The sequence below is a fragment of the Erythrolamprus reginae genome, chromosome 11 (genome assembly GCF_031021105.1).
Source record: "Erythrolamprus reginae isolate rEryReg1 chromosome 11, rEryReg1.hap1, whole genome shotgun sequence".
Classification (NCBI taxonomy): domain Eukaryota; kingdom Metazoa; phylum Chordata; class Lepidosauria; order Squamata; family Dipsadidae; genus Erythrolamprus; species Erythrolamprus reginae.
Window position 1 is genome coordinate 21,473,268 of NC_091960.1, and position 20,586 is coordinate 21,493,853.

General features: G+C 41.8%; 1 protein-coding gene across 1 annotated transcript in view; it reads right to left on the reverse strand.

The window, feature by feature from the left end:
- CSMD2 (CUB and Sushi multiple domains 2) overlaps positions 1 to 20,586 on the reverse strand; it is a 930,229-nt gene that overhangs the window by 157,828 nt on the left and 751,815 nt on the right. The window contains exons 40-45 of the mRNA XM_070764517.1: positions 15,578 to 15,694; positions 10,087 to 10,296; positions 5,989 to 6,177; positions 4,609 to 4,786; positions 1,813 to 1,958; positions 927 to 1,007 (exon numbers count right to left, since the gene is read on the reverse strand). Of these exons, the coding sequence (XP_070620618.1) occupies positions 927 to 1,007; positions 1,813 to 1,958; positions 4,609 to 4,786; positions 5,989 to 6,177; positions 10,087 to 10,296; positions 15,578 to 15,694 (921 nt within the window). The remainder of the gene's footprint in view (positions 1 to 926; positions 1,008 to 1,812; positions 1,959 to 4,608; positions 4,787 to 5,988; positions 6,178 to 10,086; positions 10,297 to 15,577; positions 15,695 to 20,586) is intronic.

Consider the following 20,586-nt stretch of genomic DNA (forward strand, 5'->3'; position numbering starts at 1 on the left):
TTTCCAGTCTGTTTTTCCGAGTTATATTTTTGTGACTTCATTTTTGCAGATTCTGGCAATCTGCTGATATCCTGCCATAATTTAGTGTCCTTTTTCACTTTTTTATACTTGTCCTTTTTGTCCTTCAATTTGTCAGAAAGATCTTTGTGCAGACATGCTGGTTTCTTCTTAGATTTCTTGTTTTTCTTTCTCAGTGGTATAGTGCTGGTCTGGGCTTTTATGATAATATTTTTCAAGATTTCCCAAAATTCTTGAGGTGCTTTCCCCTTTAGGATTTTCATCCAAGGAATATTTCCCAAGTTCTCTCTGAGTTTGGAAGGGACATCACCAGAAAATCCATGGCTTGTAAATCCAGGAGATTTGAAAAAAACAACCCAATGGCAAACAGCTGATATGAATATCTTCTATATTGCTGCCAGGAGTTGAGTCTGTCTCAAGTGGGGGCTTGTGGATTACAATCATATGAGGAACAATGTAATTTAATGTGCTGGTTCTAATCTCTGTGGTCTTCCTAGATTGAACCATTCATCCCTTAAGTAAGTTTCTTATAAAAGCTAACCCTGATTTTCATTTTAAGCTGCACAGACCTCCCTCCTCTTATCCACAGAAGATAAAAGCGGTGTAGAGAGGCAGGGTAAATGCTGTTGTTGTGTGTTCTCTTTTATGGGATTCCAGCTGCATCCAGTAGATTCCTGGCACTTACAATAAATAAGGAGTAAACTAAGACTTCACTGTGCTAAGATGCTGAACTGTGTGGGGCAAGAACAGGAAAAATCATTTACTAATTTATTGCAAATACATTATGAGTATCTATTTGAGATATTGAATTAGGACTGGGATCAGAATAGTGAGAACACTACCTTCCTATGATTTATAACACCTGTCTACATACAGAGAAAATGCTAGCAAAATCATGCATGCAATACCTATATTGTAATCCTCATTCTCAGTGATGATTTCAGCATTAGGAACCATAGTTGGTGGTTGGCACTTAGAAAGTTGATAGGCTGGGAAGAGAAAGAAATAAATTAAATGCACAAGAGTACCACATCTCTAGCTATGGGACTTTAATATATATCTTTGTATTATAGATCCTCGGCAAAAGTGGGAATAACTTTTTTAGATGTGGGGCCATATAAATTGAATGGATGAGTAAATAAATAATGAACAAAGAGAAGCCAGAAGCTGAATCTCTGGAAAATCAATTGCACAACAAATAGAACCTGCTCCCTGGGTGATGATGGGGAAACCAATTTTCTCCTTTTTGTAGCCTTTTGTGGTTCAACATTCTGAAGATTCATTGGCCCTCAAGGATATTTTTTTCAGAAGAAATACATTCTTTTTTTATTTTGTAAGTCAAATGTATTTCTTATTTCTTGGTTCCACCAACTACCCAGTTGTGCACTCAATATTTGAATGTCTTTGTGACACTGTTCACACAACTTAACTATTGAATTAACCCATTTGCTTGATTTGCACAATACCCGAGATCTCAAACTGTCTCAACAGGCAGAGTTAAGCTACAAGAAAGCATCTCTAACCTTAACAATAATCAATGCATGCAACCTTTGACTTCTAATAAATTTGATTAAGAATCCTGTGCAAACCTAACCAGAGGGATAAGGGCTACTTACTGGTCCAAATTAGTGGGTTTTTTATGTTACATCAGGGACAGTGGTATAGCATAGAAGGCACCCGGTAAACCTTAGTCGAATACATAAGCAATATCCAATTGAACCATCATTGCTGCATGCAAGAAGTTACAAAACAAGCATGACAACAAACCCTTGCACCACAGTGAGTTGTACACACCATAGAAGTGAATGACAAAGAGGCCTCCATTAGCTGCATCACTATGAAACTTTATCAGAGCATATTTGGAAGAGCTCTGGATAGCTTTTTTCACCGAGTGTCCTGTGAAAACCCCCAACTGGGGAGCTGTCTCTTGAGAACCATCCCTGCAGAAAAAGGAAAAGGAATACAAAAGAGGAACAGGGAAAAAATGGTTAAGAATGGGAGCATTACAGATCAGAGTTTATACATCACCCAGGTTGTTGGCTGAAGACAATTCTATCTGAAAATTTCGAAAGGGCTGATCACCCTCTTGATGTAAGAGCCAGATTATACTTGGAAGGCCAATCTGATACTCCAGTGGGTCAATCTGGCTCAAGGATCCACAAAGTACTTCTGATCTGATCACAGGCTACAAGATCTATACAAGGCATCTTTCCTAGTTTCATTCTTATTTTATTTGGAATATTTGCCTAGCTATGCACTTGGAGACTGCAACCAGTACAGAATGCAACCACACAAGCTGGTTGTGCCTAGGTACACCCACATAACTCCATCACTCTGTGAGCTGCATTGGCTACCGATTGGTCTCTGAACAAAATTTAAAGTGTTGGTCATTACCTATAAAGTTCTATATGGCACCAGACCAGACTATCTACAGGACCATCTTCGGCCATGTGTTTCCCAGTGACCAACTAGAGCCCACTATTTGGCCTTCTCCATGTCCTGTTGATGAAACAATGCCGCTTGGCAGGCCCATGAGGGAGGGCCTTCTCTGTGGTGGCTCTGTCTCTATGGAACCAACTGCCCTCAGAGACTCATACTGCCCCCATCCTCCTGGCCTACTGAAAGACTGTGAAAACATGGCTCTGCCGGCAGGCCTGGGGAGGGGGACATTAACATCTAGCTCCCCTAGCGATATGAATGTCTGTTGAATGAATGTGATATTTGGGGGTTTTAAAAATTAGTTATTATTGTTGTTATTTTGCTATTGTCTTTTATTCTGTATTTACTATTTTATTATGATTGTATGCCACCCAGATTCTGCAAGGAGTTGGGCGGCTTAAAAGTTTAAGAAATTAAATTAAATTAAAATGTCTCAATTCCCAACCTAGAAATATAGTACATAAAAAAAGAATTTGTATATACTTACGGATACTTACATATACTTATACATTGTTAAGTAGTTTTAGTTTTCAATAGTTTGCAATGAAAAAAATACAAAATACCATATTTTTTGGAGTATAAGCTGCACCAGAGTATAAGATGCACCTTAGTTTTGGAGAGGAAAACAAAGGGGGGGGGGAATCTGCCTCTACCTCCCAGCAATTTGCCTTTCAGCAGACAGCAATCAGCACAGGTGATATACACTGTTTGCAATGTGTTTCTGTGCATGTGTGCCTGACCTATAGAAATAGCAAAGAATTGGGAAGTGTATATTATGGCAGTATGTTAATGCCAGAAAGTTTTCTTAAATGTTGTCACACTAACCCCTCCCAATTATTTAAATAGATCTACTCTAAACATGACTAAGTCTGAGTTTAACTCAGCTGTCTTATCTTAATACTAAACAGGACACTGCTACATTTCAGATTATATTTGTACAGATGCTGTTAAAATTGATGTGCCTTTCTGGAAGTATAAATTATTTTCTGCTATTTAAAAGAAGATACAATAGCACGTGGTCTCTTCAGATCAAGCATTTATTTTAAAAATTATTTTTCATTTTGTTATTGTGAAGAACAATAATAAAGCAGTCTTTAAAAAATAAGTCTAATAATTTGAACATTCTACAGACATATATAGTTATTGACTTACCTCCTTGCATCCAGTTTCAGAAGTCTGATTAGTACAAGAAAATAAAATTCTGCCTCTGCCACCCCCTCCCAGCAATTTGCCACCTTGCAGCTTTAGTTTCGCTTTCATTTAGCACATGGGCCTGCCTGCAGCTTCCAATCATCTGCTGGCCAGGAGGCTGATAATCAGTTGCTTGTGCTAATCAGTCTCTGTGTTGTTTGCTGCAAAGAGATAAATTGCTGGGAGGCAAAGGCCAAAGAGTAGAGTGGCTGGGTAGGGCTATACAAGACACACCCAAGTTTTTACCCTCTTTCTGGGGCTATAAAAGTGTGTCTTATACTCTGCTACCTATTTTAAATTTGGCTATAAAAAGCATTCCAGCATTGCCACCCTGCTTTTGTTATGCAAAATAGTTTCTAACCACTAAATAATGGAAAGACTTTATAATTGAAAGGCTATTAGCATAATCCAACACAGAGGATGAGCAACACAGTGCAACTCTTCAATGTGAAAGCAACACTGCAACTCTTCCTATTCACACCTCAGTTCCTCTCTGGCCATCTCACTTCCTCTTGTGGACTTCTGATCTAGAGATTGGTGGATTCCCATTGTTGTATATTGACCACAGGACATCTTTTCAAATTTCTCCATGATATCTATTTTCTAAATCAAGCAATTTTTATTACTGCCATTTTTATTGTCACTATCTCCCTCTAGATGCTCATTGCTACTTTAAAGTTCTTTAGGACAGCAAACTGAAATTTTCCCCGCCCATCAGGGATTTGGAGGAATTTTTTTTTTAATTTGATGTCTTTTTATAGTATATATTTTATTGTCCTGGGTCTGCTGCACTCAAGCTTCCTAATCCCAGCTTGGGCAGTTTCCTTGGGGTAAGTGAAAAACTGATATCTCCAGAGGATCTCTCATAAGGGTAAGAGAACATATCTATGACAGGGTTGTAGCAACACCTACTGAAAAAGCTGGGCTCAGAAGTAGCCCTCAGCTCCAAATCCTACTCACCAGACAGTGATGAAGTCATTGTACGGTTCTGTTTGCAGCAAGGTAAAGTTGAGGAAGATGCCATATCCGGATGACACCACAAATAGCCATGTGCAGTCCTGGGAATTGGGATACTGATTGGGAAAGCCGGGGGAGTAGATTGTTCCATTTTGGGCAGTCATGTTTCCTCCGCAGGGGACTGTATGCAACGGACCACAAAGAGACATTAAGAGCTACTAAATCCCATTACTTGCAAAATAGTGGTATGATTTGAGTGTCATTTGATTATTTTTAAATCCTCCAAGCTGCTATTCCCATGATCTATCCAGGGGTATCAAACTGGTGGCTGACAGGCTAGATACATCACATGGAGGCCACACCCACCCCAGCTCCACAAATGGGAAAAACATCATGTAACTTCACGTGACAACAACATGATGCTGTAAATTTGACATTGATGAACGTCAACTTCCAGAATTCTCTAGCCAAGGGGTCTCCAACCTTGGCCACTTTAAGACTTTTGGACTTCAACTCCCCAAATTCCTGAGGACGTCATAAAATGGCCAAGGTGGAGACTCCTGCCCTAACCAACAGAATTCTCAGCTGAACAGAGAAGATTACTTAAACCTAAAACATACCCAAGGAATCTTTTCAAAACCTGGTGATAACTGGTATTGGCCTAAGTGTCCCTTAATAGAGTTAACTGTGTGTTGTGAACTTTGTCAATTTGTCTTAACTGTGGTTGCTTAAAAAGGAGTAAAAGTATAGCTCAGCATATGCAGGTTACAAATCATGGCAAGTCCTCTTCTAACAAACCAATGTTTCTTTCAATGAGGGTGTGATGGGGAAAGAATATATGAACCTCTGGCTGAAGCAAATTTCAGCATTATTATATTTTCATATTGTTTTCTGAGGGAGCCACCAAGAGCAAACGTCTGCATGAAAGGAATACTGAAAGAGACATACAGAAGATGGAGGAGAACAGATAAAACAGTCATACTCAAATTAAATCGAAGCTCTGGAAAAAAACAGATTTGTCACTCCCTGAAGGAGAAGAAATTAAGGGGCATAGACATCATAATTAATGGATAGCTAAGTGCTGTGGAAACAATAAAGCTGAATTAATAGTGGTCTATTTCTAAGAGAAACAGAAATCAATAAAGCGCAAAGACCAACCAGTTCAGGTTTGTAGCTAGAAATGTGTAGTGGTGCTGGTGATGAAGGATAGATAAACTATATCTGTGAAAACAAATGTATTATGATACCTCTTCTCTTGCCAAATACCAACAAGCTCAGCATACACATTTAATATGCATGTGATATATCTTAAGTTTACTAATTCAATCCTATTTTCTCTTTTTCCTTAACCCCCTTCCAAGAAAAGTCTTGATAAAGTCATACCTTCACACCTGGGTAATGGGTGGTCCCAGTTCCTATTGGTTCCATGTTGACATGTTAAGACTGGTTGTCCAATCAACTGATAGCCAGGGAGGCACTCAAAAGAGATGGACTGTCCCACACTATAACCTGCTCCTCTTACAATGCCATTGGCAAAGGGCTCAGGATCTGGGCACTCCTGGAGTTCATAAGCTGGATATCATAAAATACAAACATGGGCAATGCATATAAAATCAGTTATTTCTTCAGAAATTCTTACCTACAGATATTGTCTTATAGGGAAAGACCCTTAGTCAGTGTTGGAGCACATGCTCATAATGAAAGGAAGAAGAATAACTTGAATGACTTGAAACCTTGGAGGAAGTTAACTATCAGCATAATCAGTAGTGTGTTGCTACCAGTGTGGTAGGGGACTGTGCACCGGTAGCGGGCCCCAGATTGAGCAATCTGCATATGATCGCTCCAGTGGCAGTCCTATGGGCTTCCTGTGCATGTGCAGAAGCAAAAACACACTGGAGATGCACACGTATAGTGTGCAAATGCACACAGGACAACTGAAGCTGCATGCGCAGCGCACCAGTAGTGATGGTAGTAGTAATCCATCCCTGAGCACAATCAATAGTGGGCAAGTTGTATAAACCCTACCACAAGCCTACTTTTGTTTACAAATCTTCTTTTGTCAACCTGTGGGGCTTCCAATGGAGTATTCGTCTACAGATCTCCCAAGAACTGCTTTCCATGGTGAAATATGGCTAGAGAGCTCTTCCTTCCCTCATTAAATGGCCAAAAGTCAAACTTGGAAATTGACTCATTTCCAATATTCTCTCAGCTGAACCATATCAGTGGTAACTGATCTCCAATATTTAAGCAGAAGCTGCTTAGCAACCAGCTGAGCTTTGAAACAAATCTGAATGTAATTGCATCAGTTTCTGGAATCCATCCAAATATTATATAACTACAGAATGAGGATCAATAAATTGATAGGCGTTGTTCAGAAATTCATACTATCAGAGCAACAATACATTTATAGCTATGGGAAGAGCTGCATTGCCCCAAAGGATCAATTTCCCATGATCTATTCCTGGTTGATTCATCTCTTGTCATATGGGCTGATTTACAAGATTAGTTTGCTCTAACAATCATCCGAGCCAGGTAAAAACACCATGAGTTTATGGTATCTTTGTACTAAAAGTGCATTCTAAATTGTGATAATCTTGTACAGCTAGTCCTTGACTAATGATTGGACCTATCTGGAGGGTATTTACAACCCAGATTTGAAACCGCAAAAGTCATCCTTCAGGCAATCACCTGACCACAATTCAGATGTTCAACAACTGGATATAATTTATGGCGGCCATATATAGTGTCCTGTGGTCACATGACTGCATTTTGCAATGGTTTTGCTGAAAACCAGCATTCTGGTTTTCTGCAAAATAATGTCAATAGCAAAATATTGATCTGCTTAAGGGCCACAGAATTCACTTAATAACCATGGTGAATCTCTTAATAATTGCTACAAAAATTGTTGCAACATCAGGTCAGTCACATTCTCAACCCATTTTAGGACTGTCAAGAATTATGAAATGTGATGGACAGGCTCCATTACAATTAGTTCAAGGACTACTTGTAGTCAGTCCAGAATCTTCAGTCTGCCCCAAAAGAGAACACTCAGATTAATAATTGCACAGCAAAACAATCATACTATGCCAATATAGTACCAATTTCACTGGCTCTCCGTTCATTTCCAAGTCCAATTTAAATTTCTGGTATTAATTGCTAAATGCATTCATATAAATTAAAATGTATGGATTTCATTGCATATCATGGTGTTCATAAATATTGAGCTGAACATTTTGATTATAGACCTGCATATAGCTGAAATAATTAAAAATGATGCTGGTTTTGATATGTGTATGTCTGCATGAAATAAATTTGGAAAATGAGCATGGGGAGGGATATTAAAACTGCTTAGAAGATTGAGAGAAAAGATAAAAAATCTTGATTGGCATATGGCAGCACATTACAAAACTACTGCACACTGTGTTTTTGAATTTTATTGTTAAATCTGGAGTATTCCTTCTGTCTAAATTCTGAATCTTTCTTTTTGAGCTATTTTCTCAAAACTAGCCCCAGACAGAGGGATTATCTTGCATTCTTCCTTTTTAAATAGCGGTGCTCATTCAGAAGAGTTTTCTTTTGAAATTGTGAAACTGATTTCAAAGAAGAAAATGACTTTTGTGAGCTTTTCATGCATACTTCGTGGGGTTGGTTTTGTACATGTGTGAATATAATTTATTTTATTCTAACCATCTGAAGCCTTCTTGACATTTTCCTGAGCTTCTATCTAATCTCTAACATATCTAGGGAATCTTTCAGTATCACTGCAGCCATCACTGCTAATGAAAATCCTTTCTGGTGAGAAACTACTGAAGAATTTCTGATTTCTCTAGAGAAATTCAAAAATCAACCTATAGATTTGGTGATAACTTTACAAAGTCATTCATGCTCAACTCTACTTAAAATGTGCCTTTTGAGCTTCACCTGACCAGAGGGCCTCCACAGATGGTGTCAAAAACCTGCAAAATAGTAGGCACAATGTTGCAAAGTCTCACTGCTTTGGGTGTGCATTTTCACTCCCACTTACAAACACCGATTTGATGGGTGGCAATGTCCTGTCCACCACCTTGCAGATTTTGACACCCCCCTCCACACCTGGCTCTTGAGCTACATGATCAGATGCAGTAGCGGATTCCTATTGGAACGGTCAAGGACACCGCACCGGTAGTAAAAGTTGAGCTGAATGCACAGCTTTGGGTGTCCTGCATGCATGTCCCAGCGGGTTTTTGTTTCTGTGCATGCACAGGAAGCACAATCTTGCGAGGCAATGCCTGCACAAGAGAGATTTCGGTGATTTTTTGTTCCTGCACATGCGCGGAAGCAAAAAAATCTCTGAAATCTCTCTCTGCTGCATGTCCCCTTGCAAAATTTTGCTTCCTGCACATGTGCAGAAGCAAAAACATTCTGGGATGCATGCGCACGCACACAGGACACCCAAAGCTGAGTGTGCAGAGCACCAGTAGCAGCGAAAACAGGAATCTGCCCCTGGTCAGATGAAAGGATCCAATAGAAAGTTCTGTAAAATATACTGGCATAGAAGCAGCCTTGAAGAAGTCATTCAGCCCCTTGTTTATCTCTGGAAGGAAAGAAGGAATGAAAAAAGAAACTCAAAATAGCTGTGCCTTAATTCTCATAAGAAGAGATAGCTCTTTTCTTTATCTTTTCTTCAGCTTTGGATAACCTTTTCCTTAATGACACTGACTTTAATTTGAATGAAGTAATTGGGAAACAGGCGTTCATTTGGCAGGTATAACATTACTAAGGGAGCCTTAACTTTTTCTTTCCCTGATAAAAGTCTGGCATACAACACTGCATATACCATTAAGAAATACAGGCAGTCCTTGATTTATGACTATAGTTGAGCGCCACATTTTTGCTGTTATGAAACATTTGTTAAGTGAGTTCTGCCCCATTTTATGACCTTTCTGAAGTTAGCAACTTGGTTGTTAAGTGAATCTGGTTTTCCCATTGAGTTCACTTGTGAGAAAGTGGCAAAAGATGATCACATGACCTTGGAACACAGCAACTGTCATAAATATGAACCAATTTTCAAGCATCTGAATTTTGATCCCATGACAATAATAAGCCACATTCTTTGGTGCCATTGTAACTTTGAATGGTCACTAAATGAATTGTTGCTAAGTCGAGGAAATAATATCTGTAGCCAGAAGAATAGACTTGTGCAAGGAGGAATTTATTTGATGTAGTAATTAAGAGGTCTCTGAGTACCAAGCTAATTAAGGTCAGGTTGAATTTTTAGGTATAGCATTAATATCTTCTGGAAAATACATTGTGGATTAACTTGTCTATATTGGCAGGCTACTACGATTAGCAAGACTGCTTGGCAAAACAAGAATTTCTATTGCACCCTAAAAGTATTGCTTTCAAAAAATACGGTAGTCATAACATTTACCACTCTCGCCAAGTGCCCCCAAGACAATGACGTTGCTCCATTCTTAGCCTTCTCGGCTGCCCACTCCTTACCTTGGTATTCTACTTTAAAGCCAGGCTTGTTCTGTGAGTGGTCACTGTGGAAATATATAGTGGTTTCGTGGGATGTGGAAAGAAGGGAGCCCGGAAGGTCAGTCCCACTAAATCGGCTGATGATATTACTGGTGTCATATGGCCCATTGCGAATTTCAACAAAGTCGTGATTAGGTTCAGTAGAAAAGTTTAGGAACTGGAGATGAGCACCTGCGCACGGCAGAGAAAGTGGGAGAAAGGAGATTTTGTTAACTGAACTGCTTGCCAAATATTCTGTGGTTGATTAACTTGCTGTCATTCTTCCCCCAAAGTACATCTTGCAGAATTCTCATGGTTTCAGAATAAGAACTTTCAGAGACAATATTGTACAATGTGGTGGGTGTCAAAAGATGATCGGTATTAGTCCTAGTGATTACTTGAACAAGACCCAGAAATTTTCTTGCTAACATTTTCAGAAGTGGTTATATTTTGCTTTCTTCATCGTAGGGCTGAGAAAGAGAGAGAGAGACAGACATATTGAACCAAAAGTCATTACGTGGCTTCCTATCTGAGCTAGGATTAGAAAGGACCATATTCCAGTTTCTAGGCCAGGGCCTTTAACCATTTAAACATCACCAGAGAGCACATACAGAGGCAGGGGTTAAATGCTCCTAGTTCACTTGTGCCTGGTGGTCATCTGAGAGCTGGTTGTGAAATGAGCGTGAGGCCCTGCCCATCTGCCCGGATGCCACCATTTGGGTTCTTTTACCCTCTGTGAATACACAAAGTGTTCTGTGCATGCACAGAAGGTAAAATAGCCCAAATGGTGGTGGACGGGCAGGTGGACGGAGCCTCATTGCTCCCTTTGTTACTGGCTCTCCGGCGACCAACAGGCACGAGAGAACCAGGAGCATTTCATCCCTGTGCAGAGGGCCTAGATAGCTACTTTGGTTGTATTTAGGGATTTGCTTTCTAAAACAATGCCTTTATCCCTGGCTTCATTGGAACTGAATAAGGTCTATTCCAGGGGTGGCATCAGTGGTGAAATCCATATTTTTTACTACCAGTTCTGTGAGCGTGGCTTGTTGGACATGGTGTGGCTTGGTGGGCGTTTTCTTGGTAGATGTGACAGGGGAAGGATATTGCAAAATCTGCATTTATTTATTTATTTATTAGATTTGTATGCCGCCCCTCTCTGTCGACTCGGGGTCAGCCAGAGGATGTATTTTCCAGTTCTCTGAAACACAACCGGTTCTCCAGAACCTGTTGGAATTCACCCCTGGGTGGTATTCACTTATCTTCCCTACTGATTTGCAAACGTGAGCATGCATGCCATCTCGACACATGTGCATAGCCTCCCATGCATGCTTTTTACATGTGCACATGCCTTCCCCGCATACATACACCCACAAAAACATGGCATTATGTCTGGGTGAGTGGGCCAGTTGCCTGAACTGGTCCGGAGGTGGGGGGGCTCTGTTTCTGGATAATAGGAGTTTTTCTTCTGGTAGCTAATGGATCTAAAGTGAGCAATCCCACTTCATATTTACTTTGCTTTGCTTTACTGTACTTCACTTTTAGGCTACCTATGACCAAAGTACAGTACAAGCAACTGGATTTATTTGTTTGTTTGTTTGTTTGTTTGTTTGTTTGTTTGTTTGTTTGTTTATATGCTGCCCCTCTCCAAAGACTAGGGGCGGCTTACAACATATAAAAGAACAATAAAAACATCCTAAATTCATTTTTAAAGTTAAACTAACTAATCTAAAACCCAATTCCTTAAAAACCAATCAATCTCATTCAGACAATCAAACATACCTTCCATTCATCAGCCAGGGGCTGGTCTCTAATTGTCCCAGGTCTGTGGGCACAAGTGGATCTTCAGGCTCTTGCAGAAGGTGGGGAGGCTGGGGACGGTATGAAACTCCAGGGGGAGCTGGTTCCAGAGAGCCAGAGCCCCTACAGAGAAGGCTCTTTCCCTAGGCCCCGCCAGGCAACATTGTCTAGTTGATGGGATCTGGAGAAAGCTGACTCTGTAGGACCTGACCGGTCACCATGGCTCATGCGGTAGAAGGCAGTCACGGCGAATTGTTAATTTCATGTCATTACCAAATACACTATGACTTGCTTTAAAAGAGTGGGGGATACAGAAGGATGTGGCGAAGATGTTAGATAATGGAGGACCAGACACTCATGGCTTGCCTGCATCTTTCCTCTAGTATCATTAGCTAGTAATTTGGATTTTGCATGTTGGATTTAACTGGCACAATTAGATAGGACAATTTCCTCACTATTGAGAAAGAGATGGAGAAGAAGAAGAAAGAAAGAGAAGAAAGGAGGTGGAAGATAAGCCTACACCAAAACCAAGACTTAAGAAAAAGTGCTCACCAATTTGCATTGGAAGGAATATAATATTCATTAAAAAACTCATTACATTTTATGACCAAATTTAAAAATGGTTCATCAGCTTCTGGATCAAGTGTTATTTTTGACTTTGAAATTGTCTTGCATGTAATTATTTTTATTATGATAATTATTTATTTAACAGAACCAACTAAAACAAAATGCAGAATAATATATTAAAACAGAACAATGTCTATGTTCTTAAAAAATGGAAAAGTATCATCGGCATATTTAAAGTTTCACAGAAAGTAATGTTTGTTACCAATATGTCCTTTAGATAAAATAACTGGGCCAGGTAGGAGTTGACTATTTCTACTTTCAATATTAATATCAGTCAAAACCCATAATCATCTTATAGGGAAAAAAAAAACATTTTAGGAAGAAATATATCTCAATATATTTATATAAAGTGGGGTTAGAATCCAAAATACTTTATAATAGACAGTTACATTTTTTGACAGGAAGATGTTTATAGTGAAGAGACCTTCCACCTCATTATTATGGGCCCAGCTCATACTGTATATATACTGCTCAAAAGAAAACAAAGGGAACACTCAAATAACACATCTTAGATCTGGATGAATGAAATATTCTCATTGAATACTTTATTCTGTACAAAGTTGAATGTGCACAACAGCAGGTGGAATAGATTGTCAGTCAGTGTTGCTTCCTAAATGGACAGTTTGATTTCACAGAAGTTTTATTTACTTGGAATTATATTGTGTTATTTAAGTATTCCTTTTATTATTTTTTTGAGTGTATAACAGTGTATAAAGTCTGGATCCAGAATCCTCTGGATCTGGAACAGGCTAAATTTAGAGTTCCAGGATTGGTCTATGCATTCTTAGAATGGTATCAGCTGAAATATGAAGGAAGAAATGGTTTTCTGGAGGTAAAACAAAAATTCCAAGGAGAAAAATGAAACATTCCAGATAATTATTATATGCATATTCCAGATAACTATTTCCAACATCCCTGCTTTTAAATGTCCCTATTATGAATACAGTGATCTCTCGGTTAGCGCGGGGGTTACGTTCCAAGACCTCCCGCGCTAACCGATTTCCGCGTTATATTGGATGCGGAAGTAAAACTACCATCTGCGCATGTGCGCCATTTTTTTCATGGCCGCACATGCGCAGATGGTGGAGTTTGCGTGTGGGCGGCGGGGAAGACCAAGGGAAGATTCCTTCAGCCGCCCAACAGCTGATCTGCTCCGCAGCGCGGAAGCAGCGAGGAGCCGAAGATGGGGTAAAGGCAAAGGGGAAACCCCATCTTCGGCTCCTCGCTGCTGCCGCGCTGCGGAGCGGATCAGGTGTTGGGCGGCTGAAGGAACCTTCCCTTGGTCTTCCCGCTTGCCGCTTGCCAGTCCACACACGCCCCCCTGGATGAGCCGGCCACAGGGGCGAGGGGTGGGGATGAAGGGGCAGGACTTCCCGGGCGGAAGGCATGCTCGGCTCTGCCGCTCCAGCCGCTTTCGGCCGAGCCTCCCCGGCCAAGCAGCCAGGGAAGTCGAGCCAGGCGTGGCGGCGGCAGCGCTGCTTCTCCGGTCGCCCGGTCCTCTCCTGCCTCCTGCGCCGATGTTCCCCGCTGCGACGGAAGGCAGTCGCTTGGCTAGGGAGGCTCGGCCGAAAGCGGCTGGAGCGGCAGAGCCGAGCACGCCTTCCGCCCGGGAAGTCCTGCCCCTTCATCCCCACCCCTCGCCCCTGTGGTCGGCGGGGATGAAAGGGCAGGACTCCCTGGGTGGAAGGCGTGCTCGGCTCTGCCGCTCCAGCCGCTTTCGGCCGAGCCTCCCTAGCCAAGCGACTGCCTTCCGTCGCAGCGGGGAACATCGGCGCAGGAGGCAGGAGAGGACCGGGCGACCGGAAAAGCAGCGCTGCCGCCGCCACGCCTGGCTCGACTTCCCTGGCTGCTTGGCCGGGGAGGCTCGGCCGAAAGCGGCTGGAGCGGCAGAGCCGAGCACGCCTTCCACCCAGGGAGTCCTGCCCTTTCATCCCCGCCGACCACAGGGGCGAGGGGTGGGGATGAAGGGGCAGGACTTCCCGGGCGGAAGGCGTGCTCGGCTCTGCCCCTCCAGCCGCTTTCGGCCGAGCCTCCCCGGCCAAGCAGCCAGGGAAGTCGAGCCAGGCGTGGCGCTGGCTGTCAACTTTTCTTTTTAGCACTGGGGAGGCAAGTCAGCTCCTGCCCAGTTTTAAAAAGAAAAGTTGACAGCCAGCGATTGTTCCGCTGCCGCCAGCATGGCCTGGCTGGCAGCGGAAGATGTAATGGAGCCCACGGGGGATTCGCCTTCCTCCCACCCGCAGCCGAGACTGATTGTGGGCTCCTTCGCAACCTCGGAGAGCTTCCGGGGCATGAAAGCTCACGAAAACCAGGAAGCTCTCCGAGGTTGCGAAGGAGCCCACGATCAGTCGGCTGCCGGCGGGAGGAAAGCGAATGCCACGGGGCTGGGCTCGGCTCCCCCCTCGGCTCCCCCCCTTACCAGCCCCGCCGCGGAAGGCGCCATTCTGTTCCCTGCCGGCCCGATTGAGCGGCCGGCGGTCTCCATTCAGGGAACAGAATAAAAAAAAATTTATTTTTTAATATTTTATAAAAAAAAATTTATTTTTTAATATTTTATTTTTTTAAATAATATTTTTTGAAAAACCGCGTTGCAGCGTTTCGCGCTAATCGAGAACGCGCAAGTCGAGGGACCACTGTACTTCCCAATTATTCGCAGGAAGTCTGGAAGAGTCTTGAAAGAAGATGGAATTCATATCCAATTGCTGGGTCAAGATTCAGAATGTGAATGTTTTACCAAAGGAATTCTAGAAAAGGTGAGGTGAACTGCTGTTTCTCCAATGTTACCTTTGCTTTCTTCTACTCTGCTAGCTCTTGCTAAACAAAGCCTTGTAAGTCAAAATGTTTTCTCTTTAAAATAAAAAAAATCTAAAAATATCATTCATTCATTCATTCATTCATTCATTCAACCCAGGAGATCAGAGTTGGCTTATAGATTTATTGGATTTATATGCCGCCCCTCTCCGCAAACTCGGGGCGGATTATCCTGGATCAAGCTATGAAAGGTATCTGAAAAGAGATATTTGAGATGGGAAGGATGTTGTGATCTCCTTACCAAAACCCACAGTAAAGGATATCTTCCAGCTACAATCACTGTTGCTAGGGTAGTTTCCAGGAAAGCCAGGGCTCAGGATAACACCTTCCATCTCCTCCAAGATTCCGCCACACTGGGCTGTTAAAATTACAATAAAGCAGATGGTCATAAAATATTTCAGATGGCTTTGTCTTTGGGTTGAGTGACTGTCAGGGCCACTGAAGAAAGAGCTAATGGATGGCCACAGGATTGATTTGATATGCTAAAGATTCGGTGTACCACATCTAGAACGTCTTTAAAAAGATAAATAGGGGATGCCAAATCCATTACTAGACAGATTGAATTATGTTCAGCTAAGTCAGGCATAGCAAGTGGTTCATAGATTGCATACTAATCCAAGCCCATCACCAAATGTGTGAATTCTTTATTTGAAATTTAAAATTTAAGTAATAATATACTGAAATAGGATTTTAGAATGCAGGCAACATCTGCAGGGAGCCACGCTTCGTGAATGAAGCCTGGGGATTAATCCCAGTTCTTAGTTCATATTTGTTCACCCTCCAGGTTGAAGTAACTAACAAGATAGCTTCACCTAGTATTGGGTCAAAATATATAACACTAGTGTTTTTTCACACCAACTGGGGGTGGAGTGGTGGGCCCAGGAAGGAGGGGAGTTAACAAAACCAGCATGGTGGCCACAACTGCACACTGGAAGCCCTGGCCTTTTTAATAGAATAGAGTAGAGTAGAATATAAAATATAGAATAGAAAATAGCACAGGATAGCATAGCATAGCAAAGCAAAGCCACTGCTTCACCGTGTCCACTCAGTGAAGCAATGGAAGTGATGTGCCGGTGTCTGGAGGCTGATAGGGCCTGGATGGGTGCCAACAGGCCCAAGCTTAACCTCGACAAGATGGAATGGCTGTGGGTTCTGCCTCCCAAGGACAATTCCATCTGTCCATCCATCACCCTGGGGGGAGGCGGAATTATTGACCCCCTCAGAGAAGGTCAACAACTTGGGCATCCTCCTCGATCCACAGCAGACCTTAGAAGATCATCTTTCAGCTGTAGCAAAGGGGGCATTTGTCCAGGTGCAGAGCAGAGCAGACCAAAGCATAGCATGGCATAGCGTGGAAAATAAAATAGAAAATAGAATAGAATAGAATAAAATAGAATAGAATTCTTTATTGGCCAAGGGTGATTGGACAACAAGGAATTTGTCTTTGGGGTACATGCTCTTAGTGTACCTAAAAGAAAAGATACATTTGTCAAGAATCATGAGGTAAAAAACTTAATGATTATCATTAAATATGTGTTAGAAGTAAAAATGGGACATGGACTTGATCATTGCTATGGCCACTATTTGACTTTTTTAAGCCTCTCCATGGATGTCCCTCCCTAACAGATAACTTTCTATTCTAGGGAGCATGGCACAATTTCCTTTCCCATCATGTCCTACCCATAAGCTAACAAGGAAACTTATCTCGATTCCTAGATCTGGGTCAATTTCCCATCTTCAGTTATCTATCTATCATTGGGAGAAGAAATAACCTTGAGAAGAAGAAGAACACAGGCAAAACAATGGTTGTGTTATATATTAAGGTTTAAATGAGTGTAAATTGTTTATTCCAAGGTCCACTCTCTGAAGTGGGAAAACCAAGATCACTGATTTGTTAAACCAGTCGGCAGTCCTCTATTTAAAGAGAGAGCTTCCTGGCTGGTCTCTTTGCTGGGTCTATGACTTCTAAAATAAAGAGCTTTTGGCTACTCCTGTCTCCGAGTCTCTTCAGTACCAGAACTTGACAGGTTGGATAAAAGAAATCTGAATCCAGAGTGGAATTGTAATCTGAGAAAGTAAGTGTGCTCAGCCTGGAACTTCCCTAGTTTTCATGAAGACAAAGACCTTGGAATACTAATATCAAATGACCTAAGTGCTAAAGCCCACTGCAACAATATCGCCAAAAAAGCCTCTAGAGTTGTTAACCTGATCCTACGCAGCTTCTGCTCAGGCAATCTCACACTACTCACAAGAGCCTACAAAACTTTTGCCAGACCCATCCTAGACTACTGTTCATCTGTCTGGAACCCATACCACATCTCAGACATCAACACCCTTGAAAATGTCCAAAGATATTTCACCAGAAGAGCCCTTCACTCCTCCACTCGAAACAGAATATCCTACGAGAATAGACTAACAATCCTGGGCCTAGAAAGCCAAGAACTACGGCGCCTAAAATACGATTTGAGTATTGCCCACAAGATCATATGCTGCAATGTCCTACCGGTCAATGACTACTTCAGCTTCAACCGCAATAACACAAGAGCACGCAACAGATTCAAACTTAATACGAACCGCTCCAAACTTGACTGTAAAAAATATGATTTCAACAATCGAGTTATCGAAGTGTGGAACTCATTACTGGACTCAATTGTGTCAACCCCGAACCCCCAACACTTCTCCCTCAGACTCTCCATGATTGACCTCTCCAGGTTCCTAAGAGGCCAGTAAGGGGCGTACATAAGTGCACTGGTGTGCCTTTCGTCCCTTGTCCAATTGTCTTTCCTTTCTTTCACCTATCTTATATATTCTCTTCCTTTCATATATCCTCTCCTCTAAGTTCACTTTCACCCTCTTTTATATTATCACATGTCTATCTTTCTTCCTATGCATTTGTGTATTGGACAAATGAATAAAATAAAAAAAATAAAACATTTTTGTAAGATTCTGTTATTAAAGCTTATAAACAAAAATAGTATTAACATTCATAACTTGGGTTTTCTAGTCTGGTATATTTTGAAGGGCTCACAATACTCAGGTTCCTAGACTCTAATAGACTTCTAGCTTCCTTCAATACAGTCCATTTCAGAACCTAGAGGACTATACTTTTAATCCACCCTGACATTTGACAGCACAGATTCCCTTCATTATATGCATTTTTCCCCCTGCTGATTCTACTGCTTTCTAATTTCATACCCCCTGATGTCTGTTTAAATGAAATTCCTTCTCAATTATTTAAAAAAGGGAACATCTGGATAAAGGAAGATGGGAAATCCCTAGTCAGTCCATTTTGTAGGGACACAGTAGCAGTTTATCAAAACTTGATTGCTTCTGTCTTTTGCAATGTGACATAACAATATTTATACCTTTCTACTAACATTTTTTTTCCAGCAAGGAAGAAAAACATGCTGTCGAAGGCTATTGCTTATTCAGGAGTGCAGCCAGAAAAATCAGGCATACTGATGCAACAAATTAAGCATCCTGTTTCTGAAAGGAGGCAGTAAAAACAAACAGATGGATTTGTTTTGGGTTTTCTTAGGTCTTTTAAAATCATAGAACATAGAATAACAATGTTGGAAGGGACCTTGGAGATATTCTAGTCCAACCCCTTGCTCAAGTAGGAGGCCCTATATCAGTGATGGCGAATCTTTTTTGATTCACTGGTCAAAAGGGTTTGTGTGCATGTGCTAGCATGTGTGCACATGCCCACACCCATTCCCTTCCCCCATGCCTGTGCACCACCCTGTGCTGCCCCTGAGTATGTGAACAATCACCCTTGTTCCCGTATTTGCGCACAGGCTTCACTGAAGCCTGGGATGGTGAGAAAACAGGCAAACAGACATGGGAAGTTCAGAAAAAAGGACTTCCAGTTTGCACGCCGTGCTGTTTTTTGCACTCTGGAGGGTTCAGAGAAGCTTCCTGAAGCCCCAGTGTGTAAAAAACCAGCCAACGGGCAAAACGGAAGTTTGGAAAACAAACTTTTGGTTTTGGAGCTTTAGGGAAGCTTCCCTGAACCCTCCAGAGGGTGAAATGGCCTTCCCCAAGGCTGAAAATCAGGCTGGAGCTGACATAGGGCAATGCCTCATGTGCCCTCTGATATGGCTCCATGTGCCACCTGTGGCATGTATGCCATAGGTTTGCCATCACAGCTCTGTATCTTTCAAGACAAATTGTCTGAAAAACCTCCAGTGATGGGACAACCACAACTGAAGGCAAGCCATTTTATTTGTTCTCATTATCAGGAAATTTCTCTTTAGTTCTAGGGTGGATCTTTCTTTAATTATCTACCTGTTACTTTTTTCCTGTCCTCAGATGCTTTGAAGAACAGTCAACTCTCTCTTTTCTGTGACAGACTCTCAAATGGATCTATGATAATTCATCCTGGCCAATGCTCCATGGTTTCAGGCCTCCTGACACATTATATCAGTATATCATTTCTGCTTTAACAAATCAAAATCAATATAAATCATGTTGTTCCATTATTTTTGCGAAAAGTATCTTCCATTAGAAAAGCCAGTGTATTAATATTCTTCCCTAATCTAGATATTTTCCACTGCCGTTCATAGTGTGATTGTCTTCCCTAGTCTATAAATTCCACTGCCAAACCCAGTGTAATTATCTTCCCTAATTTATGTGTCACTGTCATATCAGTACAATAATCTTCCCTATTCTAATTACTTGCAGTGCAATAATCTTCCCTAATCTATTCAATTTAGCTCTCCCTTGTTTCATCTGTCTTTCCCTATGATGCCTAACATAATTAATACTAATTATTATCCCATATTGATCCTACTCCTGATATTATATCTCTCTTCCCTTTTCTTTTCCCCCTTCCTCCTATTTTATATACAGTAATACCTCGTGATACAAACCCCTCGTCATACGAAAATTCCGAGATACGAACCCGAGGTTCGGAATTTTTTTGCCTCTTCTTACAAACTTTTTCCGCCTTACAAACCCGCCGCCGGAACGCCGAACCCGGAAGTTCGGCAAAAGTTCAGGTTTGGGTAGCCGCCGAGAAGCCCCACTGCCCGGCTGTCACCTTTTGAAACAGTCGGGGGGCTTCTCGGTGTCCTCCCGAACCCGAACGCCAAACCTGAACTTTTGCCAAACTTCTGAGTTCAGCGTTTGGGAGAATGCCAAGAAGCCCCCGGGTGTTTCAAAAGGTGACAGCCGGGTGGCGGGGCTTCTTGGAGTTCTCCCGAACGCCAAACCCGGAAGTTTGGCAAAAGTTCAGGTTTGGCGTTTGGG